The 19,903-nt window shown below is 33.7% G+C and overlaps 1 protein-coding gene across 2 annotated transcripts; it reads right to left on the bottom strand.

The window, feature by feature from the left end:
* Positions 1-35: 35 nt before the first annotated feature.
* Positions 36-16,694, bottom strand: LOC110623475 (26S proteasome regulatory subunit 6B homolog). 2 transcript variants are annotated; one of them, XM_021768436.2, is made up of 7 exons: positions 16,095-16,694; positions 14,065-14,295; positions 12,278-12,436; positions 11,816-11,968; positions 11,465-11,548; positions 2,884-3,012; positions 36-512 (listed from the first exon to the last, which is right to left on the bottom strand). In XM_021768436.2, exons 1-7 carry the CDS (start codon positions 16,593-16,595, stop codon positions 378-380), a joined length of 1,392 nt encoding a protein of 463 aa, XP_021624128.1. In that variant the 5' UTR covers positions 16,596-16,694; the 3' UTR covers positions 36-377. The 2 variants fall into 2 exon arrangements, with proteins under 2 accessions (XP_021624128.1, XP_021624129.1); XM_021768437.2 differs by lacking the exon at positions 2,884-3,012.
* Between the last annotated feature and the right edge of the window lie 3,209 nt (positions 16,695-19,903).

The raw sequence follows: 19,903 nt of genomic DNA, 5'->3' as shown, positions 1-19,903 counted from the left end.
CGTATGTGTATAGACACAGACTATATACATATAGGTTTACAAAGTACCTAATGTTTTTTTTTTTTAAAAAAAAGAGAGTATCTAAAGGAATAAATAAATAAACAAATAAAAAATGAACACACTACTTGGGAAAAAGAAGGAAATGTCTACGAAAGAACCTATCCTTTGCGCTATTAAGCTTTTCCTCACCAACACGCTGAAACGACTCTAAAGGGTGCATCTTCAGCTACTGCCAAAATACCATATAGATTGACATTGAAGGACGGACATTTGAATCTTTTCAACAATCAAATATTATCAGCTATAACAAAATCATTCCCCAGAACTAAAGACGATGCCATTAAGATGCAGGCCATTCCCATGTGCTTTAGTATCTCTCATTTGTAGAATTCAAAGTTGGTGTCGGGCTTCTTCACATTGGTTCGGTAACCCTTCTCAAAGTCTTTAGGGAGTATGACATACCTATTCTTGCGAACTGCATGCATGCCTGCTTCCTGGCAAATAGCTGCAATCTGCAGAAGGGCCAAGGAATTAGAATATGTAAATCAATCGAGGCAAAACGTGAGTTCAAAACATACCATCATTATTCACATTAACAAGCTAGATTTTGAAAAATCTGCAGCCAGATCGCTAAACCAACCATCTATTTGCCTCTTTAAATATATCTTCCCGTTGTTTTTTAATTTCAAAGTTTGCCATAATCACCAGCAAAACATTTAAATTACAGTTGCTTCTACAAGGACTCTGTGATGGCACAACTCTTTTTAGAATGGCTAATTACAAAAAATCAATAAAAAAGAATTTCTACTACAATTAATTTCAATAATAAAACAGCCCAAGCGCATGTTTCAAAATGCATTACTTCACATTTTATTTCTATTGCCCATCAGCTTAGTTTAAAAAGCAAAATAAATGACATTAAAAGTTTTACATCATCAGCTGAACATGAAAAGGGTATTCCACATTCAAACAATAAAAAATCAAAATCAAAATCAGCAGAAAATAAAAGGCCAAATATTCTGCAATTCTGGAGAAGTTGAAAGTCATGTCAACCAGTAACTCAATTTTGAATATGTTTAGGATTTTTACCTATTTGACTGTTCTCAGCTTGCGATGATTATGATTGTGGCGACACTGACAGTTCAGAAGAGGAAAGCATATAGCAATCAATTTCTTACTTCCCAAAAAAATGCAATTTTTTTTTGGCTGGAATGCTTTAATTTTACATGGACACCTTTTCATCAAACTAAACATCAGTTTTGCTTCTTTGCTTTCAAAATGGAAAACAGGAAAGCCTTTTTAATCAGGTAATTACAAATGGTGGCCAAATTAATGAAAGATTTCAAGTATAAGAACCCCAGCCTGACAGAATAGTGAAATGTTATATATGGGAGTCTGGAGCGTTGAAGTTTTTCTAAAACGTACTAACAAGCGCATGACATAGGCAAAGGTATAATTCATAATCTACAATGCCGCGTTAAAAAATTTTATTAAGAATCATTTGTCTTCATGCTAGTGCTGTCTTAAGTTAGGATACATCCAATCAACAGTATGCTGCTACTATCAGCACATTGTGTGTTAAGATATGGTAACATCTCTTGTAAATAGACTTGATTATCTTTGATTTGATACTATTGTGGAGCTGTGATTAGGGATGTAATATTGTTTTCTTCCTTATTTGTAACTTGTACTGTGTATAAATACCCCAATTAGTCTTGAGGGGAATAATCAGGCTCATATTCTCCCATGATCTTCTATTCTCTCTCTTTTTCACTTCTGTTTCATGATACCAGATCCCAAAAAGACTTGATTTCTTCTTCCTCTCCTTTTCTTTTATGCCATTTTTTGGACAAACGGCACTGCAGCTCTAGGGTGCATTTCTCTGGTGAGCATCTTGTCTAACCGCTTGTCCAAAAGAACTCAGGATTTGCTGGCGAGTCAGATAACAGAAGCCCAACATCCAGATCCTCTCCACGTGCCACCACCTTATTTCTGTCTCGATACACGCGCTGGTGCATGAGCCCATTTACGGCGGGCATTTCACGCTGGCAACATGCCAGAGAGAAACGACTCTAGCTAGTTGGGTCCCGTCACCTACCCACCTCCTCCACAAATAGAGGATGAACCGTAACTCCAGGTCTACTGTCCAAGGTTTAGGTCTCCTATTCCAGTAGCTTTTGTTCAGCCTCCAAGCACTTTCTTTTATTTTCCTCAACTCACTGTTCTGAGAAACAGGGGCCCCTCAATACATATATCACATTGACTGGAGCAGACAAGGAATATATACAATTCCAAACAGCTAAGCAGCAGTTGTCTTCCTTTAATGTTGATCCCTTCGGTAATTTCTATACTTGTGTTATGGATGCATTTGTGGGCAATTTGTGGGCAAGATATACCAGCGGAGAGCTGATTGATTGTTGTCCTCTTAATTTAGATATTATCTTATTATTATTGTTGTCATCTTAATTTAGTTATTATCTTATCATTATTATTTAGGATCGGAATTTGTTGCTATCATTTATCATAAGGATTTGTTGTTATCCTAGTTTAGCTGTTATCTCATTTCAGTAGGAATCTATACTGTAATCTCTCCTATTTAAGAAGTCAATTTACGTTAATAAAGCAAGCAAATTTTCTAAAATACTTCTGAGATTTGAGACTCTCTCTTCCCTGTGAGTCTTGAGGTAAGGGCTCCCTCTAACGAGCTCAAATCAACAGCCAACATAGATTCTGTAAGAGAGGCACAAGAATGAAGGCAAGATCACAGCAGAAACAAACTTAGTATTCCATCGACCCGTGACACAATCCATAACCTAGGAACTTAACAATTGATATCAAAGCCAATTGTCATGGGCGATTCAACACAATCAAAGGCCGACTTACAATCACTTTTGCAGGAGGTTCAAGCGCAAAATGAGGCAAGAGTGGCACAGGCTGAATCTCGGTTTGAGGCCCAAATTCAGAGTTTGTCACGAAAAACACAGGAACCGTTTGGGACCATGAGCAGAAGTCCTGGAAAGGAACCAGAGATAGAATCAAATAGCAGCAACCAAATGAATCAATATCCAAGGGGAAATGATAGGGTGGATGCCAGGCCTAGTGAAGGAATGGCTCCAAATATACTAAACTGGTTTTTCCAGTATACAATGGCTCTAATGATCCGCTCAGTTGGCTGCACAAATGCAACCAATTGTTTTTGAACCAAAGAACTGCTGAAACAGACAACCGGATTGGCAGCTTTTCACCTGACAAGAGAAGCTCAGCTATGGTTTTAATGCTCTCCAGTAGGAAGAACCCAAAATGACTTGTCAAAACTTAAAAGAATACCGCAACCTGAGGTTTAGTTCCCCTCTTTGGGGAAATCCATTGAGAAAATTAGTTAACTTGAAGCAGACAGGGACCATCAAGGAGTACTAGAAAAAGTGTCAAAGTCTCTTAGTAAGAGCCACCACTGTCCAGATTAACCAACAAGTCAATCTATTCACTGCAAGTTTGATTGTGAGCATCCGATTGGATGTTGAAACGCAGAATCCACCGGACTTAGTTACAGCCATGAATTTTTCCCAAGCATTTGATTTCAAAATAACAGATGGGGAATAACACAAATTTCAGACAAAGAACCTGGAACAACCCGAAGCTGCCAACCTCAATTTCTATTCAGCCTCCGACCACAGCAGCTTCAAAGATCACCAACACCTCCTCACCTTTTATTAAAATATTGACTCAAGCTAAAATGGCAGAAAGAAGAGCAAAAGGGCTTTGTTATAATTGTGACGAACTATACAGCATGAGATACCAATGCAAGAAACTGTTCTGGTTAGATATCAATGAGACAAGTGAAGAATTTGAAGAACCTACTGAGGTACCCGGCATGTCTCTACGTGCCATTATGGGACACTATAATTCTTGTACTATGCAATGGGTGGCAAAGATCCGAGGCTGTCCGTTGAAGGTTCTTATCGACTCTGACAGTATACATAATTTTCTAAGTCAAATGGCAGCTCAGGGATTATATGCTACTATCAATCACAACTATAGTCTTCATGTTGCAGTAGCTAATGGGCAAAAGATTCCAAGTTTTGGAACTTGCAAGGAAGATATAAGGGTGGCAGGTTCTTTCTTTTCCATCGAACTTTTTGTTATGCTTTTGGATGAATGTGATGTTGTGCTTGGAATACAGCGGTTTAAGACATCAGGGCCAATTCTTTGAAATTTTGCAACTCTCACCAAGAGTTTAGAAATGAGGCAGCAACAAATTACATTGCATGGCTTGCAATATGATCCTGGACCACTTATTTATTCTAGGTGCCAAGACAAGAAGCAACAACAACTAGAGGACTTATTAAATGAATTTGCAGCTTTATTCCAGGAACCAGCAGGTTTACCACCAATGAAAGTGTGATCACCGCATTATTTTATTTCCTGATTCTCCAATAGTGGTGCGACCCTATAGATATCCTCATCTACAAAAAGACGAGATTGAAAAGCAATGTGCAAAGATGTTATGTCAAGGCATAATCAGGCCAGTCAATCTCCATTTTCTTCTCCGGTGCTTTTGGTTAAAAAGCATGATGGCACTTGGAGATTTTGTATCGATTACCATGAATTAAATCAAAGACAGTGAAGGACAAAATTCCTAATCTAGTGGTGGATGAGATACTGGATGAACTTCACAGAGCACAATATTTTACTAAATTGGACTTATGATTCGGCTACCACCAGGTCTGGATGGCAACAAGTGATGTTGAAAAACTGCTTTCCGCACCTACCAGTACCATGGGCATTTTGAGTTTCTCATTATGCCTTTCAGCCTTAAAAATGCCCCATCAACATTTCAGGCATTGATGAATGAATTATTTCAACCTTAACTTCGCAAGTTCGTTCTGATTTTTGTTTATGATATACTGATCTATAGCAAGACATGGGTTAAACATACTCACTATATTACACTTTTCTTTCAATTACTGTGATCTTATAATTTATTTCTTAAAAAATCAAAATGTGTTTGTGGTGAGCGCCAAGTTGCATATGTTAGCCATGTCATCCATACTGCACGTGTCTCTATTGATGCCTCCAAAATTAATGCCATCACAAAATGGCCACTTCCTCAATCTATCACAGCTTTTCACAAGGATTTCTAGGCTTGACTGGTTATTACTGGAAATTCATTCGAGACTATGGCCAAATTGTTGCACCTCTTACACAATTGTCGAAAAAGGACAGTTTTCAAAGGACGATGAAGACCAAATGGCCTTCACTAAATTAAAAGAAGCCTTAGTACAAACTCATGTTCTTCAACTGCAAACATTCAAAATTGGCAGCCTATGAAAGGGAGATGAAATATGTTAGCAAAGGCAGTGCAATATTAGTGTCCTTATTTATAGGGTAGATCATTTGTTATGCGGATTGCGGACAGACCATTACAACCTCAACCTCAAATATCATTTTGAACAACAGCTTACCACCTCACCTCACCTCAACAATATTGGCTAAACAAACTCATGGGATTTAATTTTGGAGTTGAATATAAAATGGGCAAAACTAACAAGGTGGCCTATGCCCTTCCCCACAGGGATGATGCAGAAGGTTCATGTATGGCTCTTTCCCACTCCACTAATCTCTTCTTTGATGACATTTGAGGTGATATTGATGTCACTGATTCTTTATTTCAATAATGGCAACAGATAAAAGATGGAAAGGCAGGGGCAGATTGGTCGTTGCATGATGGACTGGTTTTAACAAAATTTATCTCTCGGTCACTTCTCCACTCATTGCCTCAATTATTGGTGTCGTACACAACAGTACTCATGAAGGACTGCAGTCACGAATTTATTGATTGATGTTTGGTTTGTCAAAAAAATAAAACTTCCAATTTGCACCAAGCCGGATTTTTGTAGCCTTTACAGTTACCCACACAAAAATTTGGTCGGATGTTTCAATGGATTTCATTGAAGGCTTTACTCAATGTGCATGGCCAGACAGTATTATTGGTAGTGGTTGATTGCTTCTCCCAATATGCATATTTTTTACCTCTTCATCATCCTGTCGAAAGTATGGCTAATGAATTTTTTTTTTAATTTAGTTCACTTACATAGGGTACTTGTATCCATTGTAAGTGATAGGGATGTTATTTTCACTAGCAATGTTTGAAAAGAATTATTTCGGTTGGTTGGGACGAAGTTAGCATTTTCTTCTGCATATCACCCCCAATTAGATAGCCAAGCCGAAGTAGTGAATCACGCTATTGAGATGTACCTTCGTTGCTTTGCGCGAAGCAAACCAAAAGATTAGGTACATTGGGTGTTATGGGTAGAATCATGGTTTCAAATAACGGCTGTTACAAGTTTGGAAGCTTATCGTGGCTGTTATGGCCGATAAAGAATGACAGGAAAAATTTGTTGCTATAATGGCCGATCTGGCCATTACGCAACGGTAAATACTCTCCTTTATTTCAAATCACTTCAAATAACTTGTAGAAGTTCAGTCCGGCAGCTATAGCTCCGGCCTTTGTCTATGTCACGTGAAAATGCATTATTGAAGGGAAAAAAAAGTACTACTTCTTTTTAGTCTTTTGTCTTTCTTCATCTTTAGTCTTTACTCCTTCCATCCAGCACTCTCTCCAGCTACACCTCCAGCACACACATAATTCTTCCATAGTTTTTTCATACTTATTTCCAACCTCCATTTCATCTTTTCAAGCCACAAATTGCCATATTTCTCTTAAATTTTTTAAGAGCGGCCTATATAGTATATACTTAACTTTCTATTCAAGCATCTGTCCTAGACAATCATTTTGGTGGTATTAATTGAGGTAAGTTACTATATACAATGTTTAAAATTTATAGATTTTATGTTTATTTGATATATCTATACTTATTATTAAGTTATATAACTTAATTTTGATTATATCTTTAAATATCTTTTAATTTCATGAACTTTACAAGTTACAAATTTACTTTATTATAAAATTAAGTTTTATGCTTTAAGTATATTAAAAATTATTCTCTTAAATTAAAATAGTAGTTTCTTTAAATAATTTAAATGATTTTGCATAAAGTAAATTTAAATTTAAGTAATTTGCACACCAATTTAATAATATATTTTTTGTTTTGCAGTATACCATTTGATAATGCCAAGAGGGGGATCTGATAAATCAAGTCAAGATATTGGATGGAATTTTACCACTCCTACAGGAAAAAAAAGGAGAAATGACCTATAATTTTTGTGGTAAAAAAATAACGGGGAGAATAGCTCGCTTGAAGCAGCATTTGGCAAATACACCAGGGCAAGTTGCTGGTTGTCAAAAAGTTTCTGCACAAGTAAAAAAAGACATGGGAAATATGTTCAGGGGTTTTGAAACTGCGTGCAAGGCACGGGCGAGGCACCCCCGTGCCCTTCAAGGCGCCATGTGTATAAATAGCTCTAAATTTGCCCTAGATTTAAAACTTTAAGACGTCACAGCAGCACAGCAGCAAGCAACAACAGTAGGAGAGATAAAAAGAGAGAAAAAAAAAAGGAGAGGAAGAAAAAGAGAAAATTAATCTTCAAGAATCAAGATTCATTCTCAAGAACCTTAACATACCAGGTAAATTATTCTTGTTCTCTTTTTGTAATTTATCATTCTCCTTCCCTTTTTTTTTCTCATTTTCTTCCTTCTCTCTTTTTCTCCTTCTCTCCTATGGTTGTTATACTGCCGAAATGCTGCCAGCATGCTGCAGCAGCCCTTTTTTATGCTCATTTTGCCGATGGCTGCTCTTCCATAGTTCCATCATTTGCCACCAACCTGCTGCTTCTGTCCATTAATGTTTCTGTTTTTTTTTTTTTCCTTTATGTTAATTATCCATAAATTGTGGTTGTGAAAGTAGCACAAGCATTATAAAAATTTGTGATTATAAATGTGAATTGTAAATATAGATAGCTAGTTTAGCAAGCAAATAAAGATTATAATGTATTATTTGATTATGAATTTGTGATTGTAAATGATAAATGTGAATTGTGAAGATTGAATAGTTGGTTTTATTGTGTAATGGAGAAACTTGGCTTTATTTTTAACTTATGAACTTTTTATTAATGTTTCAACTATTAGTATTTAATATTTGGTACTTCACATTATTATATTTAGCTTTATATTAATTGAATTTTAATGAATTTTTGAATTTTTTTTTGTGCACCTTGCATTGCTCAAGCGCGCGCATGCACCTTGCGCCTAGACTCCAAACCCCCTTTATGCCTTAGTGCACCTTGAGCCTTTCACAACTATGCTCTCAACGGAAATATGCTTTTATGCCAAAAAAAGAATAGAAATATGCTTTGGATAGACTTGAAGAGTTTGGTACGCTAAACTGCAAACATGTGGATACTCCCATGGAGTAAATGTCAAACTTATTCCTAAATAGAGCCATTGAAAGATTTTGATAGATTTTGAAGACTTGTTGGCAAACTCAACTATCTCACGATTACACAACTATGATATTTCCTTTGCAGTCAGTGTGGTTAGTCAATTTCATCAATCTTCATGTAGTAATCATTAGGATTTAGTCAATTTATTCAACCTCCATGTATTAGTCGTTAGGATGTAGTCATTTTTATCCTTAGATACATTAAAGGAGCTCTAGGACAAAGTCTATGATATGAAAATAAAGGTCATTCACAAATAGTTGATGCAGATCGAGCAAGAGCACCTTAAGATAGATGATCTATGTCAGGTATTGTATTATGCTTCAACTTCAAGAGAATCAAACATCCAAGGAGAGTAAGAAGCAGGACGTAGTTGCAAGGTCAAGCGCAGAAGAAAAATATCAAGCTATGGCTTTGGCAACTTGTGAACTTATTCGGTTAAAGCAACTTCTTCAAGAGTTGAGGTATGGTGGCATTGGACAAATGAAATTGATACGTGACAACCACGTTATCTTTCATATCACAAATCCAATTTTCCATAAAAGAACAAAGCATACAAAGGTGGATTGCCACTTTAAAGGCCATAGATCGAGTCAAGGTGCATTACTACTAGTTTTCTCAACTCAAATGATCAAATATCAAGTATCCATACTAAAAGCATGATTTTAACTATTAGATATAATAGATGATTGTTGTTGATAGCTGATAATTGATAGCGGATAACTGATTATACTTCGTTGCGGATAAATGATTCTAACTAAGACATTTTAGGTATTTGATAAATTATGTATAACTATTACTATTAATATGTAAAATGATTAATAAGAATATCCACTAATTTATTATTTTAATGAAATAAATATAAAAGTACTAATTTATTATATAACATGTATAATAATTAAAACAAAATTTTAAAATACAATTGTTTTCTATGCACATGTATAATTTTTATTATATAATAATGAATATTATAACTAATTTAATTATTATTTATAGTATTTTTAATTTATGTATTATGTATTATAATTTTAAATAATTTATTGATGTAAAAAGTTTAATTTTAAAAAAGAGCAATGTAGTCTAAATAAAAAATAAAATCAAAACACCTACCTGCTATTAAACCGCTCCAATTTTAAGAGTTCAAAATACAACTGATAGGTCACATATTAGCTACCAATCAGCTATCCTTTAGTTTTTTTCAAAGCTTATCGAACCCCTTAGTTTAGCTATTTGGATACCTAGCTAGCAGCTAGCAGATATATCAAATTGTTACACCAAACACCAACTAAAACTCTGACCTAGAATCGAATATATTTGTAACAAGCTTGGAGCATATATATATGCTCCAAGAGTGTTAACATATAATGACATATCTCTTGTAAATAGCCTTGATTATCTTTGAGTCGACATGATTGTGGGCCGTAATTATTGATGTAATTTTGGTTGTAGTATTGTTTTCTTCCTTATTTATACATTGTACACAAGTAAAAACACACTATTAGCTTGAGGGGAAAAATCAAGCTCATATTCTCTCATAATCTTCTCTCTCTTTTCTCACTTCTTTTTGATTATGAAATTCTTAAATTAACAATATCGTCAATTATGGGTGTGGGTTCAGTTTTTGGTATAACTCTTCGCTGTTCCAACTCTGTTTGGTTTGATTCTCTATTCTTCAATTCCAGTTCAGGTTTCAATTCATAAAGCAATTTCATAAAATTGATTCTATGGGAAGTAATATCTGAATTCCTATTAAAGTTTTTCATTAACACATACATAATATATCTTATAATACACCTTTTTAAGCAATTTCTTGATAATATAACCTTTAACTATAAGGTGTATACATAATTTAGCATGAAAAAATTACTATATCATGTATCTTTAAGCAATTTCTTAATTATATAATCTTTAACTATAAAACACATAAAATTAAGTAATAAGCATATCATATAATGTAGTAGTGTACTCATAATTAGGAAGGATAAAGTGATGTTAATATATTTATAACTAAAACTATTAAAAGAAAGTATAGAAATGAAGGATAATATTAGTTTCCACATATTTCATAATCATAGTTATATAACATAATATTAACTATAACACATATATTACAACACAATATTTAAATATAAAACACATAAAATTAAGCTTATTATAAAATGTAGTAGTGCACTTATAATTAGGAATTATAAGGTGGTTTTAATATAATTATAAATATTTTTTTATGAATTATGTAGAAACTAATATTATCTTTCATTTCTATACCTTTTATTACTTTTAATAGTTTAAGTTATATAATATAATATTAATTATAACACATATATTACAACCTTAATTGCATATAAATATAAACATATATATATATACACACACAATTGCATTGAAGGTATATAGTATGTTAAAAAAAAAATTTCATAGAAGAACATGCATAGAAAATTGATTCTCAATTCCATATAATTCTGATTCAATTCTTAGTATAGAACCAGAACCAAACCAAAAACAGTAAAATAAATTCGATTTGGTAAGGTGCTTAGAAGTGTGGTAAAATTCTCCACTTTGGTTCAAGACCCCCACCCAACCCCCACCCATCAGAAAAACAAAAAAGCAAAAAGAATCAAGCTAGAAATTTTCTAGAAACAAACTAGAAACATATAACTAAAAAATAGAAAAAGAATCAAGCAAAAAACATTAGTAAAACTCCAGATATGGCCGTCGCAAGGTGGCTGTTTTAGAAATGACAGAAGGCTAAAAAATCCTGTGTTTCACTTCTTGCTTCTTACAAGAAAATTATGAATATAGTAATTTATGATAATGTCAATATAAAGAAAACAATAGAATCAACCAAAATTTACTTTCAATTGGCAATCAACTTCACTTTTTCTCACATAATTAATTCATGAAACCTGAGGTATGTTTGATTGTTTTCCCCATGGTAATTCATTATGCCTATGGTACCTAAGATCTTCTCCAAAGTTTAAGGAGTTGGGTCAAAGTAACCCAATAAAAAAATATATGATAAAAACAGCACAAATTTGAAATATGGAGATTGTAAGAAGAGGGAATAAACCTCAGCAGCACTGATTTTATCTGGCCGATAAACATAATCCTCCAAGTCTACCTCATCACTGAGATTCATTTTAGAAGTGCAGACCTATGCAGGAGGGAAAAAAAAATATAAATATAAATAAGAAACCAACTTTAACATCCATTTAACTTGCAATGAAACATATAAAGTCCACAAAGCTAACATATTGTATAAGGATGAGCCAACAAAAAAATATCGTCAAACCTCAACTCTAAAAAAAATGTCATCAAATGCTCTGAACAGATTCAAATAGGATAAGGTTCAGATTTCAGATGCACACAGTAATGATTATCCTTAATTTCCAGTTTACCACATTAAAAGTAAATGAATTACCTGGAAAACAAGCCTCTTTTGCCGTCTATCAGGCAATGGAAATTCAATTTTTCGGTCAAGTCTACCGGGACGAAGAAGCGCAGGGTCCAAAGTGTCTGCACGATTTGTTGCCATTATGACCTTAACATTGACTGTTTGGTCAAAGCCATCCATCTAGAGTCATGAAGAATTTTGGAAGGAATTTTTAATTATATTCCAATTGAATTAATCTTTACAAGGTTTGAGTATTTATACATGAACAATCAACCTAAATTAGAAATATTTACAATAAGAATAAAATCCCTATAATCAAGCCTAATTAGAATTTCAAAGATCTGAATCCTCCTGATCAGGAACCTCTATATTGGTCAACAGATTGCAAGTCATTCTTATGGAATATTCACAAAATTCATATCTAAAGTGTGATTTTACATAGACTGCAAGAGTATAATGCTACGTCATAGAATTTTAGTAAACTCACACCTGATTCAGAAGTTCCATCAAGATTCGTTGAACTTCTCTGTCAGCTCCAGTTTGAGCATCAAACCTAGCAGTAGCAATAGCATCTACCTCATCGATGAAAATAATTGCAGGGGCATTCTCCTTAGCAAGGCGAAAAACGTCACGAACCATACGGGGGCCCTAAAGTAAAGAAAGAAAAAGTATTATAAAGCAATACAAATCTAGACATAATAAACAAACTTATCTGCCTAGCAGAGTAATAAATATCCTAACTACAATACTATTTCATAATTTTCCAAATCCATACTACAAGTATATTAAACGTCATCAACGCATGATTGTTCCTCCTAAGGGATCATTTCTCTTGGGATCAATGGGGCTGTGTGTTACTCTAGTGACAATTTATCCCTTTCAAAGTGTTTGCTCTAATATGGCTAATGTTTAATCTGCATATCATTCACCAGCAAACATGCTGAATAATTACTCCTAACAACTGAAAGAAGAAAGAGCTTCTGAGGTATGAAAGACGTTAAAGAAATATCATTATACTTCACCTTCTCTCTCTATCTTGATCAGCACTATCGCTATCTAACCTAGATTTCTAATCTCCAAAACACTTTAAAATAAAGAAAACTAACATATATATCTGTCTTTCCCTGCCTTAAACAGCAAAATAATTTGTTCCATAGTTTGACTCAAGATTGGTACATTTCATATAAGAAAATTCTCATCTGTACAAGTTTTCCTATTGTTGCCCTCTTGAATCACTTTCCCCATTTGTTAAAGTTTGGAGTTAAGCTTCAATCACTAGAGAAGACAGCAATAGTTCTATGGGAAAAGTTCATATTTGCCCCTCAACTTTTAGAGAATTTCAAACCAGACAATTCCAAACTTCTTTTCTAAATTAACCACAATTTTTTCATTATGCTCAAATAGGCCCTATTTTAGAAAAAAAAATCTATAAAATATTATTTTTTTTCATATTGCTAAAAATAAAATATTGATTTTTGTATTTTCTTTCGATTTAAATTTTTTTATCATTTTTGGAAAAAGTAAAATATTATTTTTATATGTTCATACAACATTATTTTCTAAAAAAATAATGAATAATTTTAAGTATTTAACAAATATGGAAATTAATATTTTATTGTTTACAATTTGAGAAAAAAAAATTTGTCTAACATTATGCTTATTTGAGCATGATCTTGTAAATTAATAAGACAAAAAGTTTGAAAATTGTCCTGACTTCGTCAAAAGTTAGAGGACAAATTTGAAATCTATTCCATACTTCTATTGCAATTGAGCACTCTGTTCAAAAATGATAGTTTTTTTAGTTTATATATACGTATATGCTAAATTTAACAGTTTTTACTTGGTAAAAGACACAACTTACTCAAGTAATTTAAGCCTATTTTAGTCAAGTAAATGATATATATTGGGAAAAAAATTTCCAATTTCTTTTAACATTTTCACCAAGCATGGTTGACCATTACTAGGTTAATCAACATCATCTCCAAAACATGGTCAATAGAGAAATGGTTAAATGCTTCTCCAACAGGAATACTAGTTTAGTAGTTTTAGTGACTACACAGCTAAACTTTTAACCTCACACAAAAAGCACATTTAAGTCCTAATATAAACAATTAAATAAGATGAGACTGCTTTAAAATCCCATAATTTGACTATCACATACTTTTTTTTTTTCTTTTGGAGAGGGGGGGGGGGGGAGGGGCGCGAGAGGGAGGGAGAGACTCAATGGCCTCTCTCACATTGTAATTATAAACACTTCAAGATCTTCAAAATCATACCTCACCCAAATACTTCTGAACAAACTCAGAGCCAACAACTCTAATAAAAGCCGCTGTTGTATGATTAGCAACAGCCTTGGCAAGCATGGTTTTTCCAGTGCCAGGGGGACCATAAAGCAAGACACCACGGGGGGGATCTATTCCAATTTGTTTGTATAGTTCATGGTGAGTAAGCGGCAACTCCACTGCCTCACGGATTTCCTGCTTTTGAATGTCACATCCTCCAATGTCCTGCCAAATCAAAAGAACAGAAAAGAAGAAAATAAAGCCATTAAGGACCTATATATGGCACCATCCATAGACCATTTTATTTATCAATTGAGTAGGAGGGTTCTTAAAACTAAAATAATTACCTGAAATATTCACAAATAAAACCAAATAATTCTAATGGTAGCAGTTTACAAAAGCTCCCAGGATAGTAAAGAATGAAACTTCTCAATCTTATTAAAGAATATTGGAAAAGAAAAACAGAACTGAAAATGTACACATGAAATACATACCAAAGCCTTCCAATAGCAATATTACACAGATGAAGTTGATAAAAAAATTGCTTACTGTCCAGAACTCATAATGCTTACAGTAAGGTTTTGATGTAGAACAAGCTTTGACACCAAGTTAATGTAGAACCAGGGGAACAAGGGGGAACAAATGGGTGGGAAACATTTTCAAGGGTAGAAAAAGACATTCGCTATAAAAAGAAATTCTCAAATCTTATTAATTGTCAAGTGTCAACAAGTCAACAATATTACAATAAACCTCACTAGAATACCTACATTACATAGCTATTTATTGACTAATATTAAAACCCATAATAAATAAATAAATAACAAAATCAAAATCTTATTTACAAATGTAAAATCAATTAAACTTCCACAATAAAATAAAATTCTACTTCCTATAAAATCTTAAATAATATAAACTTCCTAATTAATAGAAATCTGAAATTCCAGTTTTGGGATGAAAAAATAAATTAACATGATTACTAATTTAATCTTCTTAGACTGCAACAGGTTTTCATCACCTAACCAATATGCACATTATAGAGAGCAAGAAGCAAGAGTTTGACCCATCAATAATTGCTAGATAAGATAGGGTTAACAATAAAGTTCCCTAATTAGTTTTTAACCCATCAAACAATGATCAGGACTTAATCTCCTTATGATATCACCATTCCAAGCAGAGAAATGCAACCAAAACAAGGTTTCTTAAGCAATGAAATTGACAAATTAGGAAAGAATTGCTCATCAAATGATAGTTGCCAGTTTGTTTTCAGAAAAATGAGCCTCTTTTTTTTTAACCTTGGTTATATTCCAGTAATTCTTAAGTACTTTATTTCAGAAAAATCGGAAATAAAAATTTTAACAATTTTACATTTATATATGTATTGTTTAGTGCCACTGTATCTCTATTATGACCAATTATTGTTTCCTGTGAAACAACCAAGTTTCACTAGATTCCACCAAGATGGAAAATATACCCACATAATATGGGATATAATTCATTCAAAAGGGGAAAAAGTCTTTGAAAGCACAATTTCTCTACTTGCAAGAAATTCTTGGACTTTTTTCCAACAATAGTCACTAGCAGTCCAGATGAGCACAACCCTACTTGTCGCTCAAACCATAACCAGTACAGAATTTGCTAGCAAGCAAGAGCTACCATTCTCCAGCTACTGACTATTCCAACAGCTCAAAACCATGAAGAATTAAATTCTAATAAGGCAATAAGCAGAAAATTTTTTCGACCACTCACTAACCCAAACTAGAAAATGATTGGAATAAATAAAAGAAAATTTAATTGATTTCAATCAGCAAAAACACCAAGACTGTATTTGGTCTTGAAAAACAAAGAAGAATGACAACTAAGAAACACGTTGCTTCAACAAACCCCATCTCTAGCAACAATTATTCACAATTGTAAATCTATTGTGACATAACCCAGAATATAAATAAACAAAATAATAAAAACCTAATTCAGCTTTTGAGAGAATAAAATTAGAAAGAAAAAACTAATTGCAAAATTGGACTTACATTGTAAGTGACATCAGGTTTCTCTGACTGGCTGAGTAGAGAAATACTGGAATCAGCCTCAGGAGGTAACACATCCACAAGGGCATTGGAATGCCGGTGCAGAGCGACTGAAGCAGAGGGCTTCAAGAGCTCCCTATTGATGGTGCTAAGAATTCTCACGTAGTAATTAGAGCCAGTGGTGGAGCCCACGATACCATTATTTTGTTCGACCATCTCCATGAACTGGCCAATAACGAGCGGCACCGACTGAATCCGCTTGACCTCTTCCTGAGCACGGAGAAGCTCACGCTTCAAATTCTTTTGCTCGTCTTTGACATACTCTTCTTGAATATCGATGAACTCGAGCTGACGCTGAAGGGACTTTAGGCGGCTGTAGAGGTCGTCTTCCTCGGCGTTGGATAGGTCCGCGAAAGCTTGTTGGAGGTCCAATCTCAAAGCAGGGATCGATGGAGGAAGTTCCAATGTGGGCTTGGGGTCCACAACCATTGCTGATGACGCCATTATTACCTGAGAAGAAATCCGATGATTTGATATGCTTTGCTACGCCGGAAGCTCGAGAGAATACGTTATTGGGTTATTAGCAAAACGGGTTGATTGTCACAAGATATAACTACAATTCATTACTGGATCTTTGAAAACTTTAATAATCGGATTAGTGTAAATAGGTAAATTACTTTTTAATCCCTCAACTTTAACATAATTAATAAATCATCTTTATATTTTTAAAATAGAACACTAACATTTCTATCTAATTATTTTAAATATTTAAAATATTCTCGTGTATGCTTAAATCCTTTTTAACATAAAAGAAAAATTTTATATTATATAAACTATATTTTAATTTTTAAATTTTAATATAATTAATAAATTAGTCATTATATTTTTAAAACTAAAGTTTTAAATTTTTTTATATTTAATTCGTCTAAAATTATAGATTTTTTAATCCATCATAGATATTAGTTTGAAATTAGTGGATAATCAAATTTCTTCTAAAAGTATAATTTCTTTCTAAAATATTTTTTGTAAAAATTTATATAATAATCGCCCAAAGAAGGCAACATGCTGACATTTGAAAATAGGATTATGTGGTAAGAGTCTGATAAGATGATACTTGATCCCATTGAGGGAAAAAAAGAATCGGACACTTCAGGTCGGCTTCAATTTAGTTCGTCAAGACTTACCTTCTCCTGAATAGATCAAATCTTCACAGGAAAATATTGTTAGTGGCTACAATCCAGCAGACTCTCTTTATGCCTGTAATCATGAGATCCCCGACCAATTAGCCAGCGAGATCCCTTATCTACGAACCAGCTATATCATTGTCGGATTCTCAGGAAATACTATAATTAATTTCGTCATCATACAGTATAAAAGTCAACGATCATAGAGATAAAGGGCAATTCTTATACAACTACACTTGAGTTCTAAGTAATTCCTTATACTCGCGCAATTCCAGTTTACTAACTTGAGCATTTGGACAAGGATACCACTGGCCTATGATAATGCACAATGCAAAAGAACTTGTCCAGAGATATCATCAATGTCAAGTGCATACAAGCACCTTGAGATCTTAGGAAGTCCAGAAGAAATGCAATTCAGCACTAGAACCATATCACGTGTCCTTAATATAGGAGACGCAGTCCTTAAAAGAACGGAGGTAACAAACACCGAGTCTAGCCAAAAACTAAAAAGATCGTTTAAGGTTCCGAAGGTTATTCGTCTAGAGTCTTATAAACTGGCCAAGCTAGATGGCCAAGTCATTCTCCACTTCTGAAATATTTATAATTTGAGAAAAGTTTATTAATAACACTTAACGATATATTTTTCAAGTGTTATGCTATTCAGTGACAATGAATGATGGGTTACCTCCTCAAAAAAATTAAGGAGACAAGAAAATGCCACAAGAAGGGTTCCACCATACTATAATCCCAGCATCAGTTCCACTAAACAAGGCCACAAGGCAGGTTCTGCCAGGCCACAATCCGGACATTGATTCTGCTAAACAAGGCCACAAGGCGGATTCTATGAGGTCACAATCTAGGTGTCGGTCTTGCTAAATAAGGCCACAAAGCGGGTTCTGCCAAGCCATCCAAACGTTTGTCTTACTAAATAAGGCCACAAGGCGGGTTCAGCCAGGCCACAATCCGGGTATCGGTCTCACTAAACAATGCCATATGGCAAGTTTGGCCAAAAAGTGGGTTTCGCTAAAGCATAATCCGAGCGTTGGAGTTTACTGACTTGAGCGTCAGAGTGGCTACCATAGGCACCAACTATCTCACTTTCTCTTTCTTACAGAATTGACCAATCACAGCACATCTCTATTTTCCAGTTACATCACTTAGTACCACTTATAGCTGAAATTATAAGTATTTTCTGAAAGTTTTAAAATTATAAGTATTGAAGTATTTTAATAAATGAAAATTGAAGAAAAAAGTGTTAAAAATTAGTTAAATGAGATATTATATAGTCTAGGAATCAAGATCTATAGAAATAGATTTAAGAGATTGTTTTGCTTATCTAAATCCACTTACATTGACAAAGTGTTAAAATGGTTTAGCATGGAGGAATTCAGGAGAGGATTTCTGCTTATATTACATGGAGTTTATCTCTTCAAAAACATGTGTCCTAAGACATAAGTTAGAATGGAAAGAGTTTCATATGTTTCTATGATAGGATCCATAACATATATGATAATATGCGCTAGATCAGACGTATCATATGCTTTAAGCATAACTAGAAGATACCAAGTAGACCCAGGTAAAGGTCACTGGACTACTTTTAAAAAATATCCTCAAGTACTTGAGAAGAATTAAGGATAATTTTCTGGTTTATGGAGGGACTAACGAACTCAAAGTTCATGGATATTCATATGCTAGTTTTCAATCAGATTTTGATGATAGCAAATCTCAGTCTGGTTATATTTTTACTTAAATTGGTAGAGCAGTGAGTTGAAAAAGTTACAAACAAGAGATTATTACAGATTCTACAATTGAAGCCGAGTACATTTCTGCCTTTGAGCCAGCAAAGAGGTAGTTTGGATTAAGAAGTTCAGTTTTGAACTTAACGCGGTCCTTAGCATTATTGATCCAGTTACCTTAAATTGTGATAATAATGAAGTCATTACACAAGTAGAGGAACCCATGTCTTATTAATGATTCGAGCATATACTTAGATGATTCTGTTTTATTAGAGATATCATTTAAAGGAACGTTGTGAAGGTAAAGCGAGTTCCCTCTAATGAGAATCTTACAGATCCTCTCACTAAGGCATTATCCCAGAAGAAACATAATTATCACATGGGTGCTTATGGGATAAAACACATAAGTGATTGGTGTTAGTGCAAGTTGAAAATTGTTAGTAATATGCCCTATAGTTGGATATTATATTTCATATATTTTTTAAGTATTTAATACATTTTAATAAAGATATTTATTTATCTTTACATATAAAGGTAAAGTCCGTAAGACTATATTACTATGCAAAGAAAATTATAATGTGGTTATAATTGTGAGATTCTTATTGCATTTAAATAATATCTCTAAATATTGTTGGTCAATGTGCTTATCGTTATTGGAGAACAAGCTGTTGAGACTGGTATATGTGATGTTTTTTTCTTTTTTAAGAAAGAAATCAATTTCATAAATTAAGATATGTGAGATATCTAGAACTTGTATGTAGATTCTTATTTTATAAATAAGTGCACGGTTTATTTTATAAATAAGTACTGAACTGATCCACCTAAGAAATCCATATTGGAGAATAATCTATGTCTATGAATTGTTAAAATAATGGTTATGTAAATGATATTT

This window comes from Manihot esculenta, chromosome 9, assembly GCF_001659605.2.
Source record: "Manihot esculenta cultivar AM560-2 chromosome 9, M.esculenta_v8, whole genome shotgun sequence".
Classification (NCBI taxonomy): domain Eukaryota; kingdom Viridiplantae; phylum Streptophyta; class Magnoliopsida; order Malpighiales; family Euphorbiaceae; genus Manihot; species Manihot esculenta.
Note: the sequence above shows the minus strand (reverse complement) of the source record. Positions and strands in the feature narration are given on the sequence as shown.